The sequence below is a fragment of the Amblyomma americanum genome, chromosome 5 (assembly GCF_052857255.1).
Source record: "Amblyomma americanum isolate KBUSLIRL-KWMA chromosome 5, ASM5285725v1, whole genome shotgun sequence".
Lineage (NCBI taxonomy): Eukaryota > Metazoa > Arthropoda > Arachnida > Ixodida > Ixodidae > Amblyomma > Amblyomma americanum.
Window position 1 is genome coordinate 140,723,386 of NC_135501.1, and position 19,667 is coordinate 140,743,052.

General features: G+C 45.8%; 1 protein-coding gene and 1 non-coding gene across 4 annotated transcripts in view; one reads left to right on the forward strand and one right to left on the reverse strand.

Annotated features, from left to right (window-relative positions):
* Positions 1 to 16,987, forward strand: part of LOC144132785 (uncharacterized) — an 89,122-nt gene extending 72,135 nt beyond the window's left edge. For all 3 annotated transcript variants that reach the window (XM_077665439.1, XM_077665438.1, XM_077665440.1), the window contains one exon: positions 15,728 to 16,987. In XM_077665439.1, the coding sequence (XP_077521565.1) occupies positions 15,728 to 16,145 (418 nt within the window). In that variant the 3' untranslated portion in view covers positions 16,146 to 16,987. The remainder of the gene's footprint in view (positions 1 to 15,727) is intronic.
* On the reverse strand, positions 984 to 1,067 carry TRNAL-UAA (transfer RNA leucine (anticodon UAA)). Its single transcript has one exon. It is a non-coding gene; the product is annotated as a tRNA-Leu (tRNA).
* Positions 16,988 to 19,667: the final 2,680 nt, after the last annotated feature.

The window sequence follows — 19,667 nt, forward strand, 5'->3', positions numbered from 1 at the left end:
GACCTACGAATATATTGATTGGTATAGTGAAATCTCAAAATATGCGAAAAAAATTGCGCTCATAAACTTTTTCCCGTTCAAAAATCCTCTTCTCCAGGATTGGTGGGCATGGCACAGCTTTAGCAATGTGGCCTCATTTATAGTTAAAAATGCTTATTAGTTTAATCATGGCGTTCTTTCTTTTCTTTAACATTAGTGCAATGTTCTAGTATAACACTAACGTTTTTACGATTTGCACAACGGTTCCTGCGCGCTCCTGCTTTCAGTTCGCTGTTAACATCAACGACGTCTAAATGCACGTCGTATCCCAATTGTTTAATTCGCGTCTCGCAGCAAGTGCTGAGTTTTCTGCGCGAATGCGCTGATAAAAATTACGGACTATTTGCGCAGTTCTGCCAAATGCGAATTAGGCACGCTACGACTTCACTTTTCACATCGGCTCCAGTCTTCGGGTACATTTTTCACGCATGGAAGTTGTTCAGAGATTGGTAATGGATTAATGGTCATATATGCGGAATTGACCAGTCTCTACTTTATAATAATAGATCCACGGGAGTCCTCGAACCATTCCTGGCGCAGAGGTGCAGCGGATTAGCTACGCGACATTGTCGTGCATTGACAGGTGCTGCCATCGGTGGGGCTTTGGAGACCCAGGTTGCTCGACTGTCGCGACCAATCATTACTTTAACTGCTAACCGCCACGGTTGGAAATTTACTCGCAACCCAATGGGCAGATTGCGGAACTAAGTATGATTCTCTTGTGTCGACGCATTTCCCCGTCAAATTAAGAATTTCATTCAAAACAAAAAAGGTCATGGGGCCTCGACATACGCACGCACGCACGCACCTTGCATCTGCTGCGGTGGCGTCGTTCGGACACATTTTGACCACTTGCTTGGTTGCTCTCGCAAGTCTCCTGCGAACACTGTTTAGAGCCTCGCACTAGCATTAAAAATTCGCTATTTAAAGAATAAAAGAAATGCTGTCAGAAGTGGGGTTCGAACCCACGCCCTCTTGCGAGGACCAGAGCTTAAATCTGGCGCCTTAGACCACTCGGCCATCCTGACTAGACACGCGGTGTCTGCCGCCATGCGGTGCTGTACAGTGGCGCCATGCGTTGTGTGATTTTGTTCCGTGCCTAGTTTGAAAACGAGTTAGATGAGTTTCGTTAATGTGGATAAGAGGTTTAGAATGTGATAAGAGGTTTAGAAATTAGCCGTATTCCCGGACCCAGCATTATTTGTGCAATGAGTGGGCTCGAGTTTACTTTTTGGCTTTTTGAGCGAAATGTCTTTGGATTAATTTTGACCACCTGAGGTTATGTATTTGCAAAAACGCTTTGACACCGTTGGATTGGTATCATGACTCATTTTACTACTCTTCAGGTTTGAGAGCATTAAAGCGCAGTGCCCCGTTGTCTGTGGTGACGGTGTCAATTACATATTATTGTGAGATATCGTTATTGTAGAGGAATTCCTGGAAGTGCAATTTTACTTTTTTTACAGATTTTTTTTTATATCAGCTAAGAAAACGCAGCCGGGATTTTCGACACCTGACTACAGTACGCATCCTTTTACGGCAAATTACGTAACCTGGAAATACTGCACAATAAATTGTCTTCAGCTGTCGAGGACCCCCGACCCGGCTCATACTTCGTGATCGTTTAAAAACCTTGCTTTTCTTTGTCCTAAACGGCAACAAACCCTTACATCACCACCACCCTCACTCCACGCTGCATTGCGCACTCGTCTTCAACGTCACCCACTCCACACGTGCCACGTGTGCAATCCACGGACAGTCGGCCCCGGCCAGCCCCACCCGCGCAAACCCGCCACTCGCTGCGCCACAGCGGTTCCGGTAAATACAACACCACACACCGGATCTGGCATTCGATATGCCGCCGGTGAAAACCCAAGAGCAACCCCCGAACAACCAAGCAAACACAAACACACTCGTCTTTGCGCACGGCGCCGAAGCGCTTCGGAAAAAGATATAAGAACAAAATAACAGAAGGAACGGGAAGTTAGCAAGACGAAAGCAAACGAAGGAACACAGAACAAAAGGCGAGCGTCTCTCCCCTTCCGTGGCCCTTCTTTCCCGAGGACCTTGCGCGCCAGTGTAAGGTAGACTCCAAGAGAAGCCGCCACCGCCACTGGCAAAGCGGGGGAGTGACTACGCCGTGCCCGTTCACTCTTGCCTTCATTTCCGCTCCGATGCCGGCGCTCACGCCACGGGCGTCATCCGAAACCACCTTTCGCACCTGACGGCCGGCGGCACGTCCGCTTGTGGCACTGCCGTCCCTAACTCGGAAGGCAGTCGGAGCCGGTGCTGTGGTCTGTCTGCGCGGCTCCCATTGGTCGGCGGAGACCGACAAATGCTGAGGTGTACGGCTACGCTCTGCTTTTGTTGCTGCTGCTGCTGCGTCTCTCGGCAACACAATAAGAGGAAGCTGCGAAACAAACAAAGCAAGACCGGCGAAGTGCGGGCGGATGGAAATGCAAGACGACGCACCATGCGCGAAACACGTGTTGCCATGCTGACAGAGGCAGGATGCGTGGCAGCGAATAGTGATGCGTGGCAGCGAATGCTGCTGTGATAGACGAAGCATATTTTAGGCTTTCGATTTGTGTTCTTAAATAAAGTGTTTTGCTAATACTTCTGCTACTGTCGATTTGAAATGAAAGAATGAGTCAATAAACAAATAAATCGTGAAGGAAGCGAGGAAGGAACTAAGTCCCTAAAATGTTCTGTGTCTAATCTTCAAAGCGAAAAAAAAGGAAAAAAATTCAGAGTTATCTATCATAGCAACTCCATAAACTGCACAGATGAGGAAAAGTGCAGAGGGGTGGAGGTTTTCGGTTTTTATTTCTTCAATTCTCGGAGGGATTTTTTAACGCATTTTTCAGAACGGAGTTCTGTGTTTGTATCGGCGGATATTATCTTATACGGGCAAATTGCAGTTTTTTTTTCGGTGATATAATGTGGCATTTCTGTTGATCAAAAGTCTCCTTCACGTCTACCTTGCATTTCTTGTCGACACGAGCACTTGAATTACCAGTAATTAACGCACAAATTTTCGTACTTAAAATAAAAAAAACCTAATATTGAATAGCGTTTTTTTTGTTCTGGAATGGTGTGTACGACATTAGTAAACACACAATAAAGTAGAATTCATCAGCGCTCAATAAATAAATTTGTAATAGACCCGCCGCGGTTGTTCAATGGTTAGTGCGCTCGCCTACTACTGGAGTTCCCGGGTTCGAACCCGACCGCGGCGGCTGCGTTTAGATGGAGGCGAAACGCTAAAAGGCGCCCGTAAGGGAAGGGATAAAGGAGGGAGTGAAAGAAGAGAGGAACAAATAGGTCCGTAGTGGAGGGCTCCGGAATAATTTCGACCACCTGTGCAATGTCAATGCACGCTGTCAAGAACCCCAGGTGGTCGAAATTATTCCGGAGCCCTCCACTACGGCACCTCTTTCTTCCTTCCTTCCTTCTTTCACTCCATCCTTTATACATTCCCTTACGGCGCGGTTCGGGTGTCCCGCGAGATAAGTGAGGCAGTTATTGTGCATTTCCTTTCCTACAAAAAACAATTTCATTTAATTTAGCTAGTAAACCATGAACTGTTAATAATAATAATTGGTTTTGGGGGAAAGGAAATGGCGCAGTATCTGTCTCATATATCGTTGGACACCTGAACCGCGCCGTAAGGGAAGGGATAAAGGAGGGAGTGAAGGCAGAAAGGAAGGAAGAGGTGCCGTAGTGGAGGGCTCCGGAATAATTTCGACCACCTGGGGATCTTTAACGTGCACTGACATCGCACAGCACACGGGCGCCTTAGCGTTTTTCCTCCATAAAAACGCAGCCGCCGCGGTCGGGTTCGAGCCCGGGAACTCCGGATCAGTAGTCGAGCGCCCTAACCACTGAGCCACCGCGGCGGGGCTCCATGAACTGTTATATTGCAGATTTTGTATGCCTCACGTGATCTGGTGCTCACTTTTGACGTCGCAATTGGCGGCAACCGTTTCCGCCTGCTGAAACCGAGACTATATGGAATAATATTCAATTGCAAGTTAAGTACTGTGTGTTTGCGAATTTCACGTGATTATTTACCTTTACTAATGTGTCACACATCATTGGAAAGAAAAACTACACTAGCCTTTTAAACCTGCGTTTGTAGACGCATGTAAACGGGAAATTTCTTTCCTTTGACTGAGCGGAAGTCTTGCTCGATAGCCACATTGCTGTCGCGTGCATGTTGAGCTTTATGTAACGGTTAAAGCCGAATTTCAAAAATTGAATTCTACGTATTTTTGCTTATTTTTTTGGTTTAAACCGAAGAGTCCACCTGAAAGCATAACTATGGTGAGTCTGGATGGACAGAAGAGCTGCATTAAACGCCTGCCCCGCAGAGGACGTGGTTATTTCACTTTTGGCTTTTTATGTTCGCCCGTTGAGACACTTTAAAGCTCTGGATCAGCTAGTCGCTAGAGAACAGACTGTCCAGCGGAAGAACACATTTTACACAGTATTTGTCACAAAAGGCTCAATCGTCAACTAGCTCTTGTTCGCATATCGAGTGTTGGGGGTCTAGAAGACAATCCACTTGAGCTATAATAAGTCGCCAGTACAGCCTTATGCATATCTTTAAATTCTTGAATCAAAAGAAATAAAAGATGAAGAATCGCGTTCTCACACAAAATAAGAGGAGCACAGAGTAAAATGCGCCAGCGTTCAGTGAACATATACTGAGCACTTTTTTGTGTTTAATTACTAGTATTAAAGACAGTGATTAACTCACAAAAATTTCCAGTTTTCCTTCGTTACGTTGTTTCTCAAGTGGATATGCAAGTGAGGGCCAGCTCCAAAGAAGTCTGTAGCGCCCGGTTGGCCACTTGCTTTTGCAGAGGTAGCTGTTGTGGTTCTACCAAATGTCGGGGAAGCAAGGAGATCATTGAATAATGTTCCCCGGTGTTTCAGCTTTAGAGATTAGTACGGAGACAAAACAAGTATTTTTTTAAAAAAACCTACTCTTTACCCTTAGCACCTACAAAATAATAATGATAATAATAATTGGTTTTTTGGGGAAAGGAAATGGCGCAGTATCTGTCTCATATATCGTTGGACACCTGAACCGCGCCGTAAGGGAAGGGACAAGGGAGGGAGTGAAAGAAGAAGGGAAGAAGGAGGTGCCGTAGTGGAGAGCTCCGGAATAATTTCGACCACCTGGGGATCTTTACCGTGCACTGACATCGCACAGCACACGGGCGCCTTAGCGTTTTTTTCTCCATAAAAACGCAGCCGCCGCGGTCGGGTTCGAACCCGGGAATTCCGGATCAGTAGTCGCTGCCACTCCTCGATTTGTGCAGACCACGTGACCGTCGGTAGATCATACACCAGAGCGACTGCTTTTCCGGCGACATACGCCTTATGGCTGATGCCAGTGTGGGAGCTCCTATCTTTCGTCGTGAGCTCCAAGGGAGTTCTCTGTTACTACGTACAGTGGTCACTATCGGCGAAAAATACCAATATCAAACTACCACTTTATAATGCTTCCACTTGCCTCCGGCTTCTTATTCGATGCAATAGAAATACACCCGGCCTCGCATTTTGGAAGTCTTCCCTAAGTCGTCACATCCAAATGAGCGCCACTTTAACTGGACGCGTTCTCTTGCTCCAAAAGATGGCAAATATCGCCTGAGACGAGTGAACTCGCGTTAGTTTGCTTGAATCTTCCACTCCCTCTAAATATAACACAAACACCTGTATCTCATTTCAAGTATGTTGACTTTTTCACTATACAATTAATCATGCGATAGCCAGGGGCGCTATGTGGGACAGCCTGAGTTCAGGGAAACTCGGGTTCTCCGCGAGCTCTGGCGGCCTAACTAAATGCAATCAGCACATCATATTTCCCCATTCACGCCCCCAGCTTCATAGGGTAATCAAACCGTGATCAAACCGTCCGTGTCTTCTTTCGTTTCTTTATAGTTCCACCTAGTGCATTGCCTGTGCAAGTAAGTTATAGAAGCAATGTTTTAGTGCATTTTTATTATGCGATTAACAGCACTTTACGAGCATTTTATAATGCGCAAGATCCACACTGAATACACTTTAGAAAAACTTGAAAATTGGTACGATTTGCTTTGGACTGCGAAAAAGAATACTATACGGTTGCGTCATCAGCTTTGATGGTTTTTACTTAACGCGGATATTCTACAGCGGGCGGAGTTTTCTCATGACACGTATTCTGGAAGAGGGCGCGTGTGATATGAATCGAGCGATAGCCCTGCAGGTTAGTATTGCGCAGTCATGCGCGAACAACGGTGACGCAGCGTTTACGCACGCGGCGGAGGAGAGGTGAAAAGTGTCTGCTTCCGCGTAGCTCGCATTTTGTAGCGAGAGCTACACTACGCCAGCACTTCAAGCCTTCAGCGTGGCACCCCTTGAGCTTCGTGGCGGCGCCGTGGTCACGTGGTGCGGAGCAGCGGCTGCTTTCGCCGGCGCACCGTGCCGGTGAAACCGAGCTGCAACAGCTATGCGCATGCGCTGTGTCGAGTGCGGGGGGCGGGAGTGGAAAGGGGGAGGGGGAGAGAGTGAATTCACGTCCAGAAACTAAGATGAAGAATGAACGCCCAGCGAAACGGAGCGCCGAAAGACTGACTTTGCAATTCGACTGAGGAAAAACGCTAAGGCGCCCATGTGCTGTGCGATGTCAGTGCACGTTAAAGATCCCCAGGTGGTCGAAATTATTCCGGAGCCCTCCACTACGGCACCTCTCTCTTTCTTTCTTCCTTCACTCCCTCCTTTACCCTTCCCATACGGCGCGGTTCAGGTGTCCAACGATATATGAGACAGATACTGCGCCATTTCCTTTCCCCCCAATACCAATTATTATTAATTCGACTGAGCGAATTCCACTTGGCCAGCTTTGGTTATCGCGTCACTCTATGTTTAACCGGAGCTAAACCACTGCCAATTTTTGTCATTTTAGCGTTAGCTACACTGAAGCTCTGTTTTTATCACTAACCTCCACTTTTGAACCCTGCATCAGTGTAAACAAATACAGCTAATATAAATTGGCGATCCAGCACCGAGAATCAGGCATACATGTATTAATTTCACCATTCAGATCGCGAATGTCATATTACGCGCCCCTTCTTCGCCACTTCAAACGCAAGGCTGTGGATCGTACGTCTTTTGGATTTGAGCAGCTTTTAGACTACGTCAAGAGCAATACGGTTACTAAAAATTAATTGCTGGCCGACTATAGAGCCCATCTTGTAATGCTGGTATGGCTCTAGTTATGGCTGAGAGCCAGCTCGCTACTGAACATTTTTAAGATATTTCAGCTCTAACACCGAACAATGTTTCAATATTACGGAAAACAGAGACACATAGCTTCTAGACGATGTCAGGACGGCGCGGAAAGAACAAGGACTAAAGAGGCACAAGAACACAACAGGACAGGCGCCAACTTGCGACTGAGGTGTATTCGCCCAAACCCTTGCATTTTATGAAGCAACCGAGCCGTATCGCAGAAGCCTATCACACAAGAATAAGAGATTGTAAACAACAATCAGAATTCAGGAAGTAGGTGCTACTTCTAACAGGCCGGAAGATACATTCATGCATTCAGCACTACACTCCTGATAAAAGAAAACTTTGTTTTTGACTAGGTCCCAAGACTATCCGAGCGCAAAACCAACCGGAAAACAATTCATTCTCACAACAAAGGCGCACGCTTAGCCAAGGCAAACAGATAACAAAATCAAAATCGCTGCTTTAACACAATCGTGTGATAATGAATGAATGACCAACAACAAACTCCGAAAAAAATGGTGGACATGAAAACTTAAAAGCTTCGAGAAATACTCTCAGCGTCAAAGTACTAAAACAAGTGTCAAAGCTTAAAACCTTCGAGAAATCCTCTCTGCGTCAAAGAACTAAATGTATTGGATTGTACACAATTCTTGTTTGGCTGTTAAAAAACATCCAGGAACAACAAACTATACAGAGAAAAGTTCAACACATTAAAACCTAAAGACACCTTTCGAGAAAAACCACCTCAGCGTCACTGATTGAAATGGACGGTTTACTAACGCATGCGCTTCCCGCTTTCTTAATAAAATATTCCTCTACTAATTCTCGCTCAAACTTGTCTTTTCCGCTCTTCAAAAAAAATTGTTCTGTTTAGTTCCGGACGACATTATTTGCAGGTTTTGCAGTGGTCTGCAAGTAAGCTTCCTTGTTGGTTGCGCACATTCCGCAAGTGATCACTGGCACGTTCATTGAAACATCGACCGGTTTGCCCTATGTAAACGAGATCACAGCTTAGAGGAATCTGATGCACAACTTTTGACCTGCATTTCGTGAACTGTTTTTGATGTTTAATAGGGCAAACCGGTCGTTTCTTCTCCGGTTTAGTCATAGTACAGATCTTTGACAGCTTTGTTGGGGCCGAGACCACAACTTGCACCTGATCTTTGCTTGCGCCTTTTTTATGCCATGGGAAACTTTGTGAATGTAAGGAATGACAGGGACAGGTGTTTTCCAGCTGCCTATATTCACGCAGCCTGTTTTTGGGCCTTAAATTTATTTCACGAAACAATTGTGCTGAAGCGTTTGCATGCACACTAATTAAAAAATAAAGCACCTAAGGGCACAGCTTAAAAGTTAGCTGTCTTAAGCAAAGAATTTTTTTAATTTATGCTTTAATTTATTTTTTATTGTTGATGTTGAAATGAAAATGAAAATTCGTTTTTGGGGAAAGGAAATTGCTCAGTATCTGTCTCATATATCGGCGGACACCTGAACCGCGCTGTAAGGGAAGGAATAAAGAAGGGAGTGAAAGAAAAAAAGGAAGAAAAAGGTGCCGTAGTGGAGGGCTCCGGAGTAAGTTCGACCACCTGGTGATCTTTAACGCGCACTGACATTGCCCAGCACACGGACGCCTTAGCGTTTCGCCTCCATCGAAACGCAGCCGCCGCGGTCGGGTTCGAACCCGGAACTGCGGATCAGTAGCCGAGCGCCCTAACCACTGAGCCACTGCGGCCGGTTATTGAAACGAAAGGCTTCACTACGCTAGTCAACACCGCGCTTCACGTGAGCCGGCGTGTGTCGGAGCACGAGTGACGTCACGCACGGCGCAGGTGGCCACCGACTCCGTCGCCTTTTCTCTCTCTCTCTCGCTCTAGAGTCACACCGAGCCACATGTTTTCCACCACAGCGCAGCGCCGCGCCTTTCCTCAAAATGCAACTTTCAGTTTTCTCTTTCTTATTTCCCTCCCTCCTTTATCCCTTCCTTTACGGCACGGTTCGGGTGTCCACCGAGATATGTGAGACGGTTACTGTGCCATTTCTTTTTTTCAAAAACCAAGCAAAACAAGTGAGCCGATGGCGTTCATAGAATTCATTTGCGTTGACAACTTTGCAAAGGCTGTTCATTTCCACGAAAGGAAAGGCGCACAACCGGCTCCGTGGGTCAGTGGAGACATCAATCTCACTTTCATGTGCATGACCTTGGTGTCAAAAGCCTGGTTTGATTGCGTTCCGCACACTGGATAGGCAGCGCACCCTCCCTGCCACCCTGGGAAGTCGCATGCAGTTAATGATTGATCGCGAGAGATTGATCGCCAAATGAACGCTGCGACCTAGGTAGTGCTACAGTGCCTCATGTCAGCCACAACGCTGTCAGCGTTAATTCATTCATTCCACATCACTCTCTCACCACGAATCAAAGCACGAGTAAGGCATCCACATATCCAGGGAGCATGTTTTGCGCCCTTCCTTTGCTCAAAGCCATCGCCGTCTAGAGCATTGTCAACGCCAACGCCAATGAACACAGTGAACGCCGATATCTTTCGCTTTGTATATCCTGGATTACCTGAATGAATCATGAATTTTTTTGATGGTGAAATATCCAAAACTTCAGTTGGCGGTATAAATGGCGTACGTTTATAATTCGCAAGCGTTGGGTCATTACAATAAATAGTAGCGCTTTCAATCCGTGTCTCTGCACATTTCCAACATGTAAGCAAGTGAACGTACGTGGTTGCTCCTCTTTTCGTACTTTTCCTTGGCTCGCAGAAAAAAAAAAACCTCGTCAACACGTTTGGGTTAGACTTTCAAGGCGCCTTTAGTTCAATGTATCTGCCACCTAGGCATCTCTCGACATAACTGAGCCAGCCAGGAGGAAAGAAGCCTGGAAATGTGGATTGCACGACGAAACCGGTAGTTGCGCCGCGATCCTTTCATCTGTGCCCGGATTAGGTTATTCCATCACTGCGTTTTTCACTTCAACAGAGTGAACGCGAGTGAAAGTTCGCTGTTAGGCCGATATGGAAACTTTCGCAGCATTTCTTCGAGGTTTCCTTCGAGAAGAGTCCCAATTTTCCTGCTGAATTAATCCACATTTTATGCTCGGCAATAGCCAAGTCAGGTAAGAAACCTCGTCTTCGCGGCATTGCGTCTCTCCATGGTGGATGAAGTGTAGCGCCGCCATCTTTCGCTCTGCTTACTCTATGCTCTGAGCATCCTGCAGAACAGGCAGCCCTGTGCAGTTTCGGCCAAGATGACGCAACAGGAAAGACGGGTTCGTCTTGCAGCAGTCGCCATCTCATTCGTACCCATCAATCCCGGACAAAAGCACTTTTGAGCGAGAAACCGTTTATGAACGCCGATTTTTTAAATAATGTAAGATTTCACTAAAACAATAAATATATGCGCAGATCATCCGACGGCAGTCATTTTTTTTCCGATTAGCGTTATTGCTATAGTCAAAAGCGTTCCCCGTTGGTTTTCTATGGCATTCTTAACCGTTCGATTACTTTGATGGAAACGCTTTAAAAGAAAGATTTTGCTGCATATGGGAAGCATGGACCATTACCTTCGATATTTTTCATCTCGTTTCATTTATTGAACCCTCAGGGCCAAATGCATTAAAGAGGGGAGTGGTTACAAGACAAAATACATAAATAGATACAATGCATATTACAGAACAAGCATTATCATCCTCCTGTTATACAATGTTAGCTAGTGCAGGATGAAAATGCTGGTTATCAATTATATCGACGATATCTGCGGGAAGGCGGTTCCATTCATGTGATGTACGAGTCAAGAAAGACTGAAATGCCGTTTTAGTGTTACATGTTTCAATGCCAACTTTGTGACTATGATCAGTACGATTTGACACGTATCTGGGGGACGAAATGAGGGAATCGCGTAGCGTGGGGTGATGGTATAGTTTATGAAAAAGGCTCAAACGAAAATGTCTGCCGGCAGGATGCTGAAAGAGGTAAAGAATGATTAGCTTTCATGCTTGTTACTATTGCGGTACGGTTAAAGTTGGACAGGATAAAACGAGCATCGTTATTTTGATCCAGCTTTGATCCGGTTTTGAACCAGCTCAAGCAAAGTTATCAGTTTTTCATGATGCGTATCCCATATCGTTGCGGCATATTCGAGATTAGAACGTATTAGTGTTATATAAAGCAATAATTTCAAAGAAGATGGAGTTTTGGAAAAGTTACGGCGCACGTAGCCCAACATGCGGTTAGCTTTGTTAGTAATGTACTGAAAATGGCGCTTCCAGTTAAGGTCAGCAGAAATGTGAACACCCAGGTATTTTTATGAAGGCAACGTTATTTAGGTAGTACACAGGTGGAGAGTTGGAACTTCTTGATATTCGCATAATTTTGCACTTATTAGTATTAAGTTCCATAAGCCATTCATTACTCCAATGAGAAATGTTATAGAGATCACGCTGGAGAATGTTGGCATCGTCGGGAGATTTTATTTCGCGGAAAACAACACAGTCGTCAGCAAACAAAAGAATGTTAGATGATAGAATGGAAGGGAGATCGTTGGTGTAAATAAGAAATAAATAAAATCCCTAACCGTGCCTTACAATTTTCCTACTTTCAAAATATTTTGCCCGATAATGTTGGACATGAAGGGCGCGAACCTTCAGGTGCATGTGCCCACATCGTGCAGACTTCTATAACACAGGCCATGACCACTTGCACCCTCATGCTTCAGTGCCTGAGCGATCAGAAGGAACAATTCGCGCTTCCAGAGGACTGTGCGCCGGATCGTCAGGCCTCCCGCGCCCGACCGTGCGAAGCTCGCCGCCTGGGGGGAATGTCGAAAGCAGCGCGTCTTCCTCCGAGGCACTTGGTCGGTCGCTCCCTGCAGCTGAAACCCGACACTGCGTCTCTCGACGCGTGATCGAGTACACGCCTGGCGCCATGGCTTTTCCCGCCAGCGGAAAGTGCCCGTCCGTGGTGTGGTATCGGTATTTGCGCAGTCATTCGCTATTGTCTACCATGCAGGCGGGCAAGATGAAGAGGCCGAGGAATTTACATACGACTTGAATAAGAAAAAAATATCAGTGAAACGCATACAAAAGCAGGAAATGCATTATATGGATCAATAAATACAGTTAAACTAGTGGAGTACATGGCTATGAGAAAAAAAAGGAATGATTAAAAGAACAGACTGTGGGGAAAATGCTAGCGTGAGCAAAGACGAAATCAATTACGAATCAATCAGTGAGGGACAGTTAGGAAGAAAAAACTAAAAAAGCGAAGAAATCTGATTGCGCTCTCTTTGAGTAATTATGTGCAACAGGAAATAGGCCATTGCCTGGTTGTCGCATTACTAGAACAGTACAGGACATGCAGGCCAGTACTTGCTTCCTTCACAATAAGTGTCCTGACCCAATGCATTATAAAGATGTCTTTCTTTCGCTCCTACTTCGCTCTTAGTACCCAGCGCCGACCAGCCTGATGGCGTCATTAGTGGTACGCCGGTAGATTTACCGCTGGTTAAGGCTTGAAACATTCACATTTGCATGAGCTGATTAATCGTTTCGAACAGTGGTGGGCTTATAGGGGAAGGTGGGGCCTGCCTACCTCCCCCCCTTAAGCTGGAATATTTTCATAGGAACCCAATTTTTTCGACGAAAATGCCCCAAGAAACATGTGCTGCAAATGGGACCGTCCTCTCCATGAGCGACCCGTAAGTCTGCCCCTGGATTGGAACCATGTCAGTACATATGTTCTGCTCTTGTGTTGGTGTGCATTGCTAATCTTTCATGCATGGTACTGAATGACACCGGCATCATGTTGAACTTCATGTTATTGTTGATTTAGAAAAAAAGACAAGAGGTGGGGTGCACTTGTACAGTGAGGGAGATGGATTAAAGATCATTGATTTAAAAACAGGGAAATATTTATATATAAATTAAACGACTCAACAAGACGACCGAGAAGAAAGCTCGGAGTTTCAGGGCTTCAAAATGCCTGCGGGCAACCCAACTTCTCTCGCCCTCTAACGAGCGGCTATGTAAGACTCGCTCACTGACCCCCAGCGATGCCCTGACAAGCCGAGGAAGTACCGATGATGATAGCGAGTGCTATTTTGGCGCTGGATCAGAGGACCGCTTGAGGTGTGTGGGTAGGCTCCAAGGCCAATCTGCCCCTACTTTGCACCCGCGCAGATGCCGATCGACGTCAGGCCGGTGTTCGTTCATTATACATACAGCTATTGCAGCAAAATGTCCCAGGAGTTTTACAAAGCTGCAAACAAAAGGAACAGGGGGGTATGAGGAACGGAAAAGCCTGGTAAGTGTCCCACTCCGGGCGTACTCTCAAAGCGGACCGTGAGGAAACAGGTAAAGAAAAAGAAAAATAGGCCAAAAGTGCTGGCACTTGCGAATAAAAAATTAAAAAGGCAGAGGTTGCGGTTCGTAGAACAGCGTGTGGGTGTGGCTGCGACCACGTAATCTTGAGGATGCACACTGTCTCGTCGCTCTTCTGGAAAGTCCAAAGTCCGTGGTCCAACGAGTACCTAAACAAACTGCAACATGCCCGTAACATACAAAACCACCAGTACTTGTTAATGGTGGATTTTCTATAAAAACAATGACGGCATTACAAAGCGCACTGATATTCTGAAAAGCGCTCGAATGGTGTGCTTCGCAGCAAAAATGGCAGTACACGGCCTTATAATCTTGGTGTAATAGACGCAAGTGCAGTCACATAAGAAGATTAGAATGATTGGTTTAGTTTGTTTTATGGATTTTTTTTTTACTTCCCAAACCGACTCAGGCTATGAGGGGAGCCGTAGTGGGCCACGGAGCCACCGCGGCGGCTCATGCCAGGAGCAAGTTCGAGCTATAATATCCCTCCCTATGGCGCTGAACCCAATACATGCGAGTGTAGTGTATCCCCCCCCCCCCCCCCCCCTCCCCATCTGACTGCATGGAGAGCTGCGAAATTTGAACACAGCACGACGCTACCGTCGGCTCTAACATGGCTTTCTTTGGCAAGTAAAAATATAAATTGCTGCCAAAACCGCCAGCTCTGCCCTCATTATTCACATCAAAGGACAAGGTCGACAAGAGTATGCCAATGTGTTACTCATCTCCAAAAGTAGACTATCTGTGTAAGCGTTCGCTGCGGGCATCGATGTAGCGGCGACACTGGCGCCTCCGGCATGCTGTCGTGCCCGCGAAACGCATTGTGAAGATACGGGAAAAGGAAGATCTTTATATAAAAGGAGAACGTAGATATATTTTGGTGGTGCCTTGTATAAATGAAACAAAAATCTTCTTCAGATCTCCCAATATTGTCCCCATGTTCTATAAAGGCAGAGTCTGGGCGAGTTGGTTTTCCATGCTGAACGTAAAAGCGCAAAAAACAAGGACGTAGAATAAGACACCCCATGTTCTTAGCTGCAGGGGCGAGTTAGGAAGACAGCCCAGGATGGAAGGGAGGCTTTGGCACCGGTCCGTTTACGAGCGGCGGTTCTTCGGAGAAGTGGCTTACGAACTTCTGGGAACAGCCTCGGCGCCGCTCGCGTGCCTTCAGCCGCTGGGAAGATCGCCACGGAGAAAACAGAACAAAGCAGTCCGAATGCACGGCATAAACAAAGTTTTTGTGTGATCGGCGCCCACTGCTCAGCCTCTGTTGTAGATCGTGCAAACACTGCAGCCCGTGAAACATCGGCTGTTTTGCTGTGGCCTCGTTGGAGATGAACTGGCGCAGAGGCCCCGTTGCCATCGCCGCCCAGGCAGAGCAACGCGCGTGTTTCATTTCGGTTGCTCTGTTTCCTGTTTCGTTTTTCCTTTTTTTTAACTGCCATCACCGTTTGCGGTGTTTTCTCACATCTTAGCCCCGCGATTTGGCTTGAGTGCCATTGACCGGAAAAAATAAAATGTAAGTCGCATAACCTGGAATTTCAGTTGTCGAACAACTCCTTTCTTCATTCAAATTACATTGTCATTGCAGATTTTTGTGCCTTTTCCTAACCTTTAGCGTAACTTGCATTCCTGTCTGCGTTCCCGTGTGACTACATCTTCTTAGTATACGGCTTCCGCATTTCTTTTAAAATATTGCTTTTTATACCGCGCTCTCTCATCCTCTTATCTGTGGTGGGTTACTTCGAGGTCATTGTTTTCTAATCGTGCTTTACTTTTTTTATCCGGATCTTAAGCCGCCGTTCATGAAGACCGCGACATTGCCAACCACAGTTCTGCATATATGTACCTACGAACGGCGCAAACATTTGCACTTACTGAATATGTGCGCCGCCCACAAGCGCTTGTCACCTCTGTGGCATGAGATTATGCTGAATTATAGAGTGGTTGAACTATTGCATAGTATTTATTGCCGGTTATCTCCACCTGAATTGAATGCTTTTTTTATTTTTGCTGCCGGCGCAGGAGTGGTGCCGGTGGACGCGTGAGTGGCGGCGACTCAGTGCCCTGCACTCCCCGGTCGAGCCCGCCCATGATGCCCGGCATGTGCATGGGTGTCGCCGCCCCGCACCAGACGGCGCTGCCCATGCAGCGGCTGTCTCCGACGCTGCCCGGTCACCACCTGCAAGACGACCTGACGGCGCTCGCCTACTTGCAGCAACAGACGCAACACCACCACCACCAGCAACTGCAGCACCACCAGCACTCGCAGCAGACTGGCCACCACTCGAGTCAGCAGCAGAGGCCGTCCCCCCTGGACGACCTGCCGCCCATGACGGTGAAGACGGAGCCCGGACTCTACCCGTCGCCGGGACTTCTCTACTCCTCATGCGCGTTTGACCCGATGCACCACAATCTGCAGCCGATGGTTCACCAATGTTAGCCGCAGAAGTTGTGACTGCTATCGTCCTTGCGTGTCCGTGGCCGCTTCTCTTATTAGGACAGTGGGACAGTGGGGCCTATGGACAGCAAGATCTCATATAGTCTTCTGCCCCTCAGTTTCCATGATGAAGGCAGTTGTGCCACCTGTGGATGGGGTTCGGTGCTAGTTCTAGTAACTTTAACGACGAGTGCACCGCCTGCTCGTCAGCAATGTTTGGCTGACAAGTGTGCTGGTCCTGCTACTTTTGTTTTTCTTCGAATATTTTGAGAACCAGTGTGTCTTCTCGCGGTCTGCGGTAGAAAAAACGCATTGTCTGCCCATCAGAAGCTGACCTCAACACAGACAGCTTGACGCTGGTTCGTGTACTGCGTGTAAAGGAGATGCCGCTACATTCGTATGGGTGAACTACACAGGACCCTGTGTGCTGTATAGCTTTTCGGTGCGTGTGTATTCAGCTACATGCTGGGGACTGCAAGAACTGAGCGAACAAACACAAACCGGCTACCTTTTCTTGGGGTCTGTTTTAATATAGCACTCTCGATTCATCGCTGGAACCAGCCAAGACCGCTCAAGCCGACGACAGTGGGCCTCAGGGAGTGCGTCGAAGACATGCTGGCTGATGGGCAGAATCGAGCCGAAAGTGCAGTTCCTTTGCCACCACTTCGTTCTGACACGTTGTGCCATAGCGTCGTGCTTGTGGCACGTTTTATAGCGCGTACTTCTTCCTGTGATTCTGGATGCGCAATGAGAGCTCATTAGAAGTCTTAGAACTGTGCTTTCAACACATTTTACATCGGCCGGCGACAGCGTGCACTCAGCATTACGGCTTCTTTTAAAGACAATTTTAATTTTAAAACAGGGTCTTTGGTTGATATATATATATATATATATATATATATATATATATATATATATATATATATATATATATATATATATATATATATATATATATATTAGCAGACAAGGTAAAGGAAATGAGGGGCCGTTTGACAAACTTATGAAGGGAGCCAAAAGCTTCGGAGACTGTTGGCTCCCTTCATAAGTGTATATATATATATAGCATAAAGAGTGCATCGCCAGGAAATTGGAAAGACAAAGTGTATTAGCATGATAGTGTACAAGTTCTAATGGCTTCCGTTGTGCAATTCCTCTCCCTTTGTGGAATAAGGCCATGATCCAGAAGTACGCGACCTGCTATAACTGCGGTAAACATTTTGCGCAGTGTAATTTTGTGATAACTTGTTTTTAGTAAGGAGCACGTGGTTATATCGCAACACCAGCTTGCTAAGGCTGGACCGCGACGAGAAATCCACCGCTGAAACCTTTCAGTATTCTCATTACAGTATTCAGTTAACATCTTGAGAATGGCTTCAGTTCACACTGCTAGGTGAACCAGTGTATACGGCAGCTGCATTTACATTTTACGTTTTAAATCATCGCTCCTAGATACGTTTTTCAATTTCTTCGTCAACTAGGACAATAAAAGCTTAACAATAGGATGCAAAATTATGGTGTGCAACCTTCGATTGTGTTGGTTTTCCCATCAGATTCTATCAAAAGCAGTTCATTTGTCTAGCAAAGTTTTTCTTTAAACTGCTTGGTTTCAGTAATGATTGCTATTTCACACTGATTAACTCTAGAAATACATCAAGGCCATTGGCGTCATACCAGACATTAAACATGTCTCTTTTTTTTTTTCGATCGCGTGCATGTGGAGAAATAACTTTGCAGTGTCGAGGAGAGAAACTAAGTGTTTTAACAACTTCGAATGTTTCGTTCAGTACGTCGCGAGAGCACACTGAACAAGTAAACAGCAAAAGAAAAGTGTGCCATTGTATGCGGCGAAGTTGTCACATGCGAAGCATAAAGCTCCAGTGGAGGGTCAAGAGGAGAAGGAAAACTCCACATTGAACGATTTTTCTGGGTCGCTTTTTGTTCTCTCTGTTGCGTTTACGTTGCGTAGTAGCTTTAACGTAGCTTCTTGTTTGGTTCCTACGCGTGCTTTTGTGAAGAGTTTTGGTTTTGTTGTTTTTTCTTGAAGCATGATATTTATGTTCGTTCTGGCTTGGCCTGCCCAGCCAGACTAAAGAGGCTTAGTGCAGTACGTTTGACACAGCTATTTTGTGGACAGCACCTATGTTTTTGGGCAGCGCAAAACACTGGTTACTGGCTTGACGCGAACGACTTGGCATCGAAGGATTTGGTGTTGGTGACGATCTCAAGCAATTGTCACAATGTTCGCTGATGACTGGCATAACTCTTAATGTGAAATTTATCGAACGTTGCAAATACATTCATCAAGATTTAGCGAGAGAACAAAAAGGTTGAGCGTTTCGCAAAATTCTCTGTGTTCGATATAAAAATATTCTAAAACTTGAAATGTGGCTCGAATTGTAGCTGTTCCGTGGTACTGGACCCTGGATTGGAGACGGCACAATTTTTCTAGAAAGGAAAATGAGACATTTATTATAAATCCAAGCGCTCAGACTAATGATGACAAAACCAAAAGAGACTTCTACAAGACTTCAAAATAAATTATCTGTACTTATTGTTTTCATTAGAGTAGAAATATCACACAGCTGAATCACTCACGCCAACCTTTCAACAACAGAACTCAAAATAGAAACACATTGTGGTAATAAATACTGAAATCGTCACCATACTATGATAAATTTGCTGATCGCTTCACATATTAGGTGTTTGTTACAGGTTCGTTATTATAGTCGCATACGTTTTTGGACTTTAAATATGCTTCTAGATTCACTAACCATCTACTGATGGGTTCACTTAACCACACATACAGGAATAAGTGGTCTTGAGGAAAAACCTATGGCACGAAAAACCAACTGTACTCGGCCTTTTAAAGCTCGACGCAAAATAAGCTTCGAAAATCTAAAGCGTACTCTTGGTTACGTTGCAACATGGCTGCCACCAGTCAGTGGCGACACTTGTGTTCAACGTCAACAAGTATAGGGAAACTCTCAATCACTATAATCGCGTGTTGAAAGAAGAACGTGGTGCTGGGACGATTGCATCGGCGCGTGGGTTAGGGAAATTTACGCTGCCACTATTGCGCTGTCAAATACATTAGTCGTAATTGGTCCCTGTCCTTTGTTTTTTGTCGCTGATTTAGCGCTTCCTTTTATGTTTGTTTGTAGTTGAGTGTTTCAGAGTTTATTGACTTCCGCGTCAGATGTGCATTTATTCGTGTTCACTGGACGAGAAGTGGCATTTTGTTTACCGTCATTTTGTGTCTTTGAGGTTGAGTTCGAGTGACAAATACGCCACTCTCAAATATTATTTCACATTATGTCCGGAAGCTCCGGCTACAGCTTAGCATATTTAATAATTCGTTACTTTCTGGAAGCTGCAATTCAGGCTTAAATTTGTCATTCGAGTTCACCTGAGTGAAAAATCACCCCTGACGAGGCAAACGTCCCATCGATCGTATATCCAACAGTGATCTCACAGTGCGAATGCTGTGCTTTTCTTCCTTGAAGTGTTTTTATTTTTTTCGTG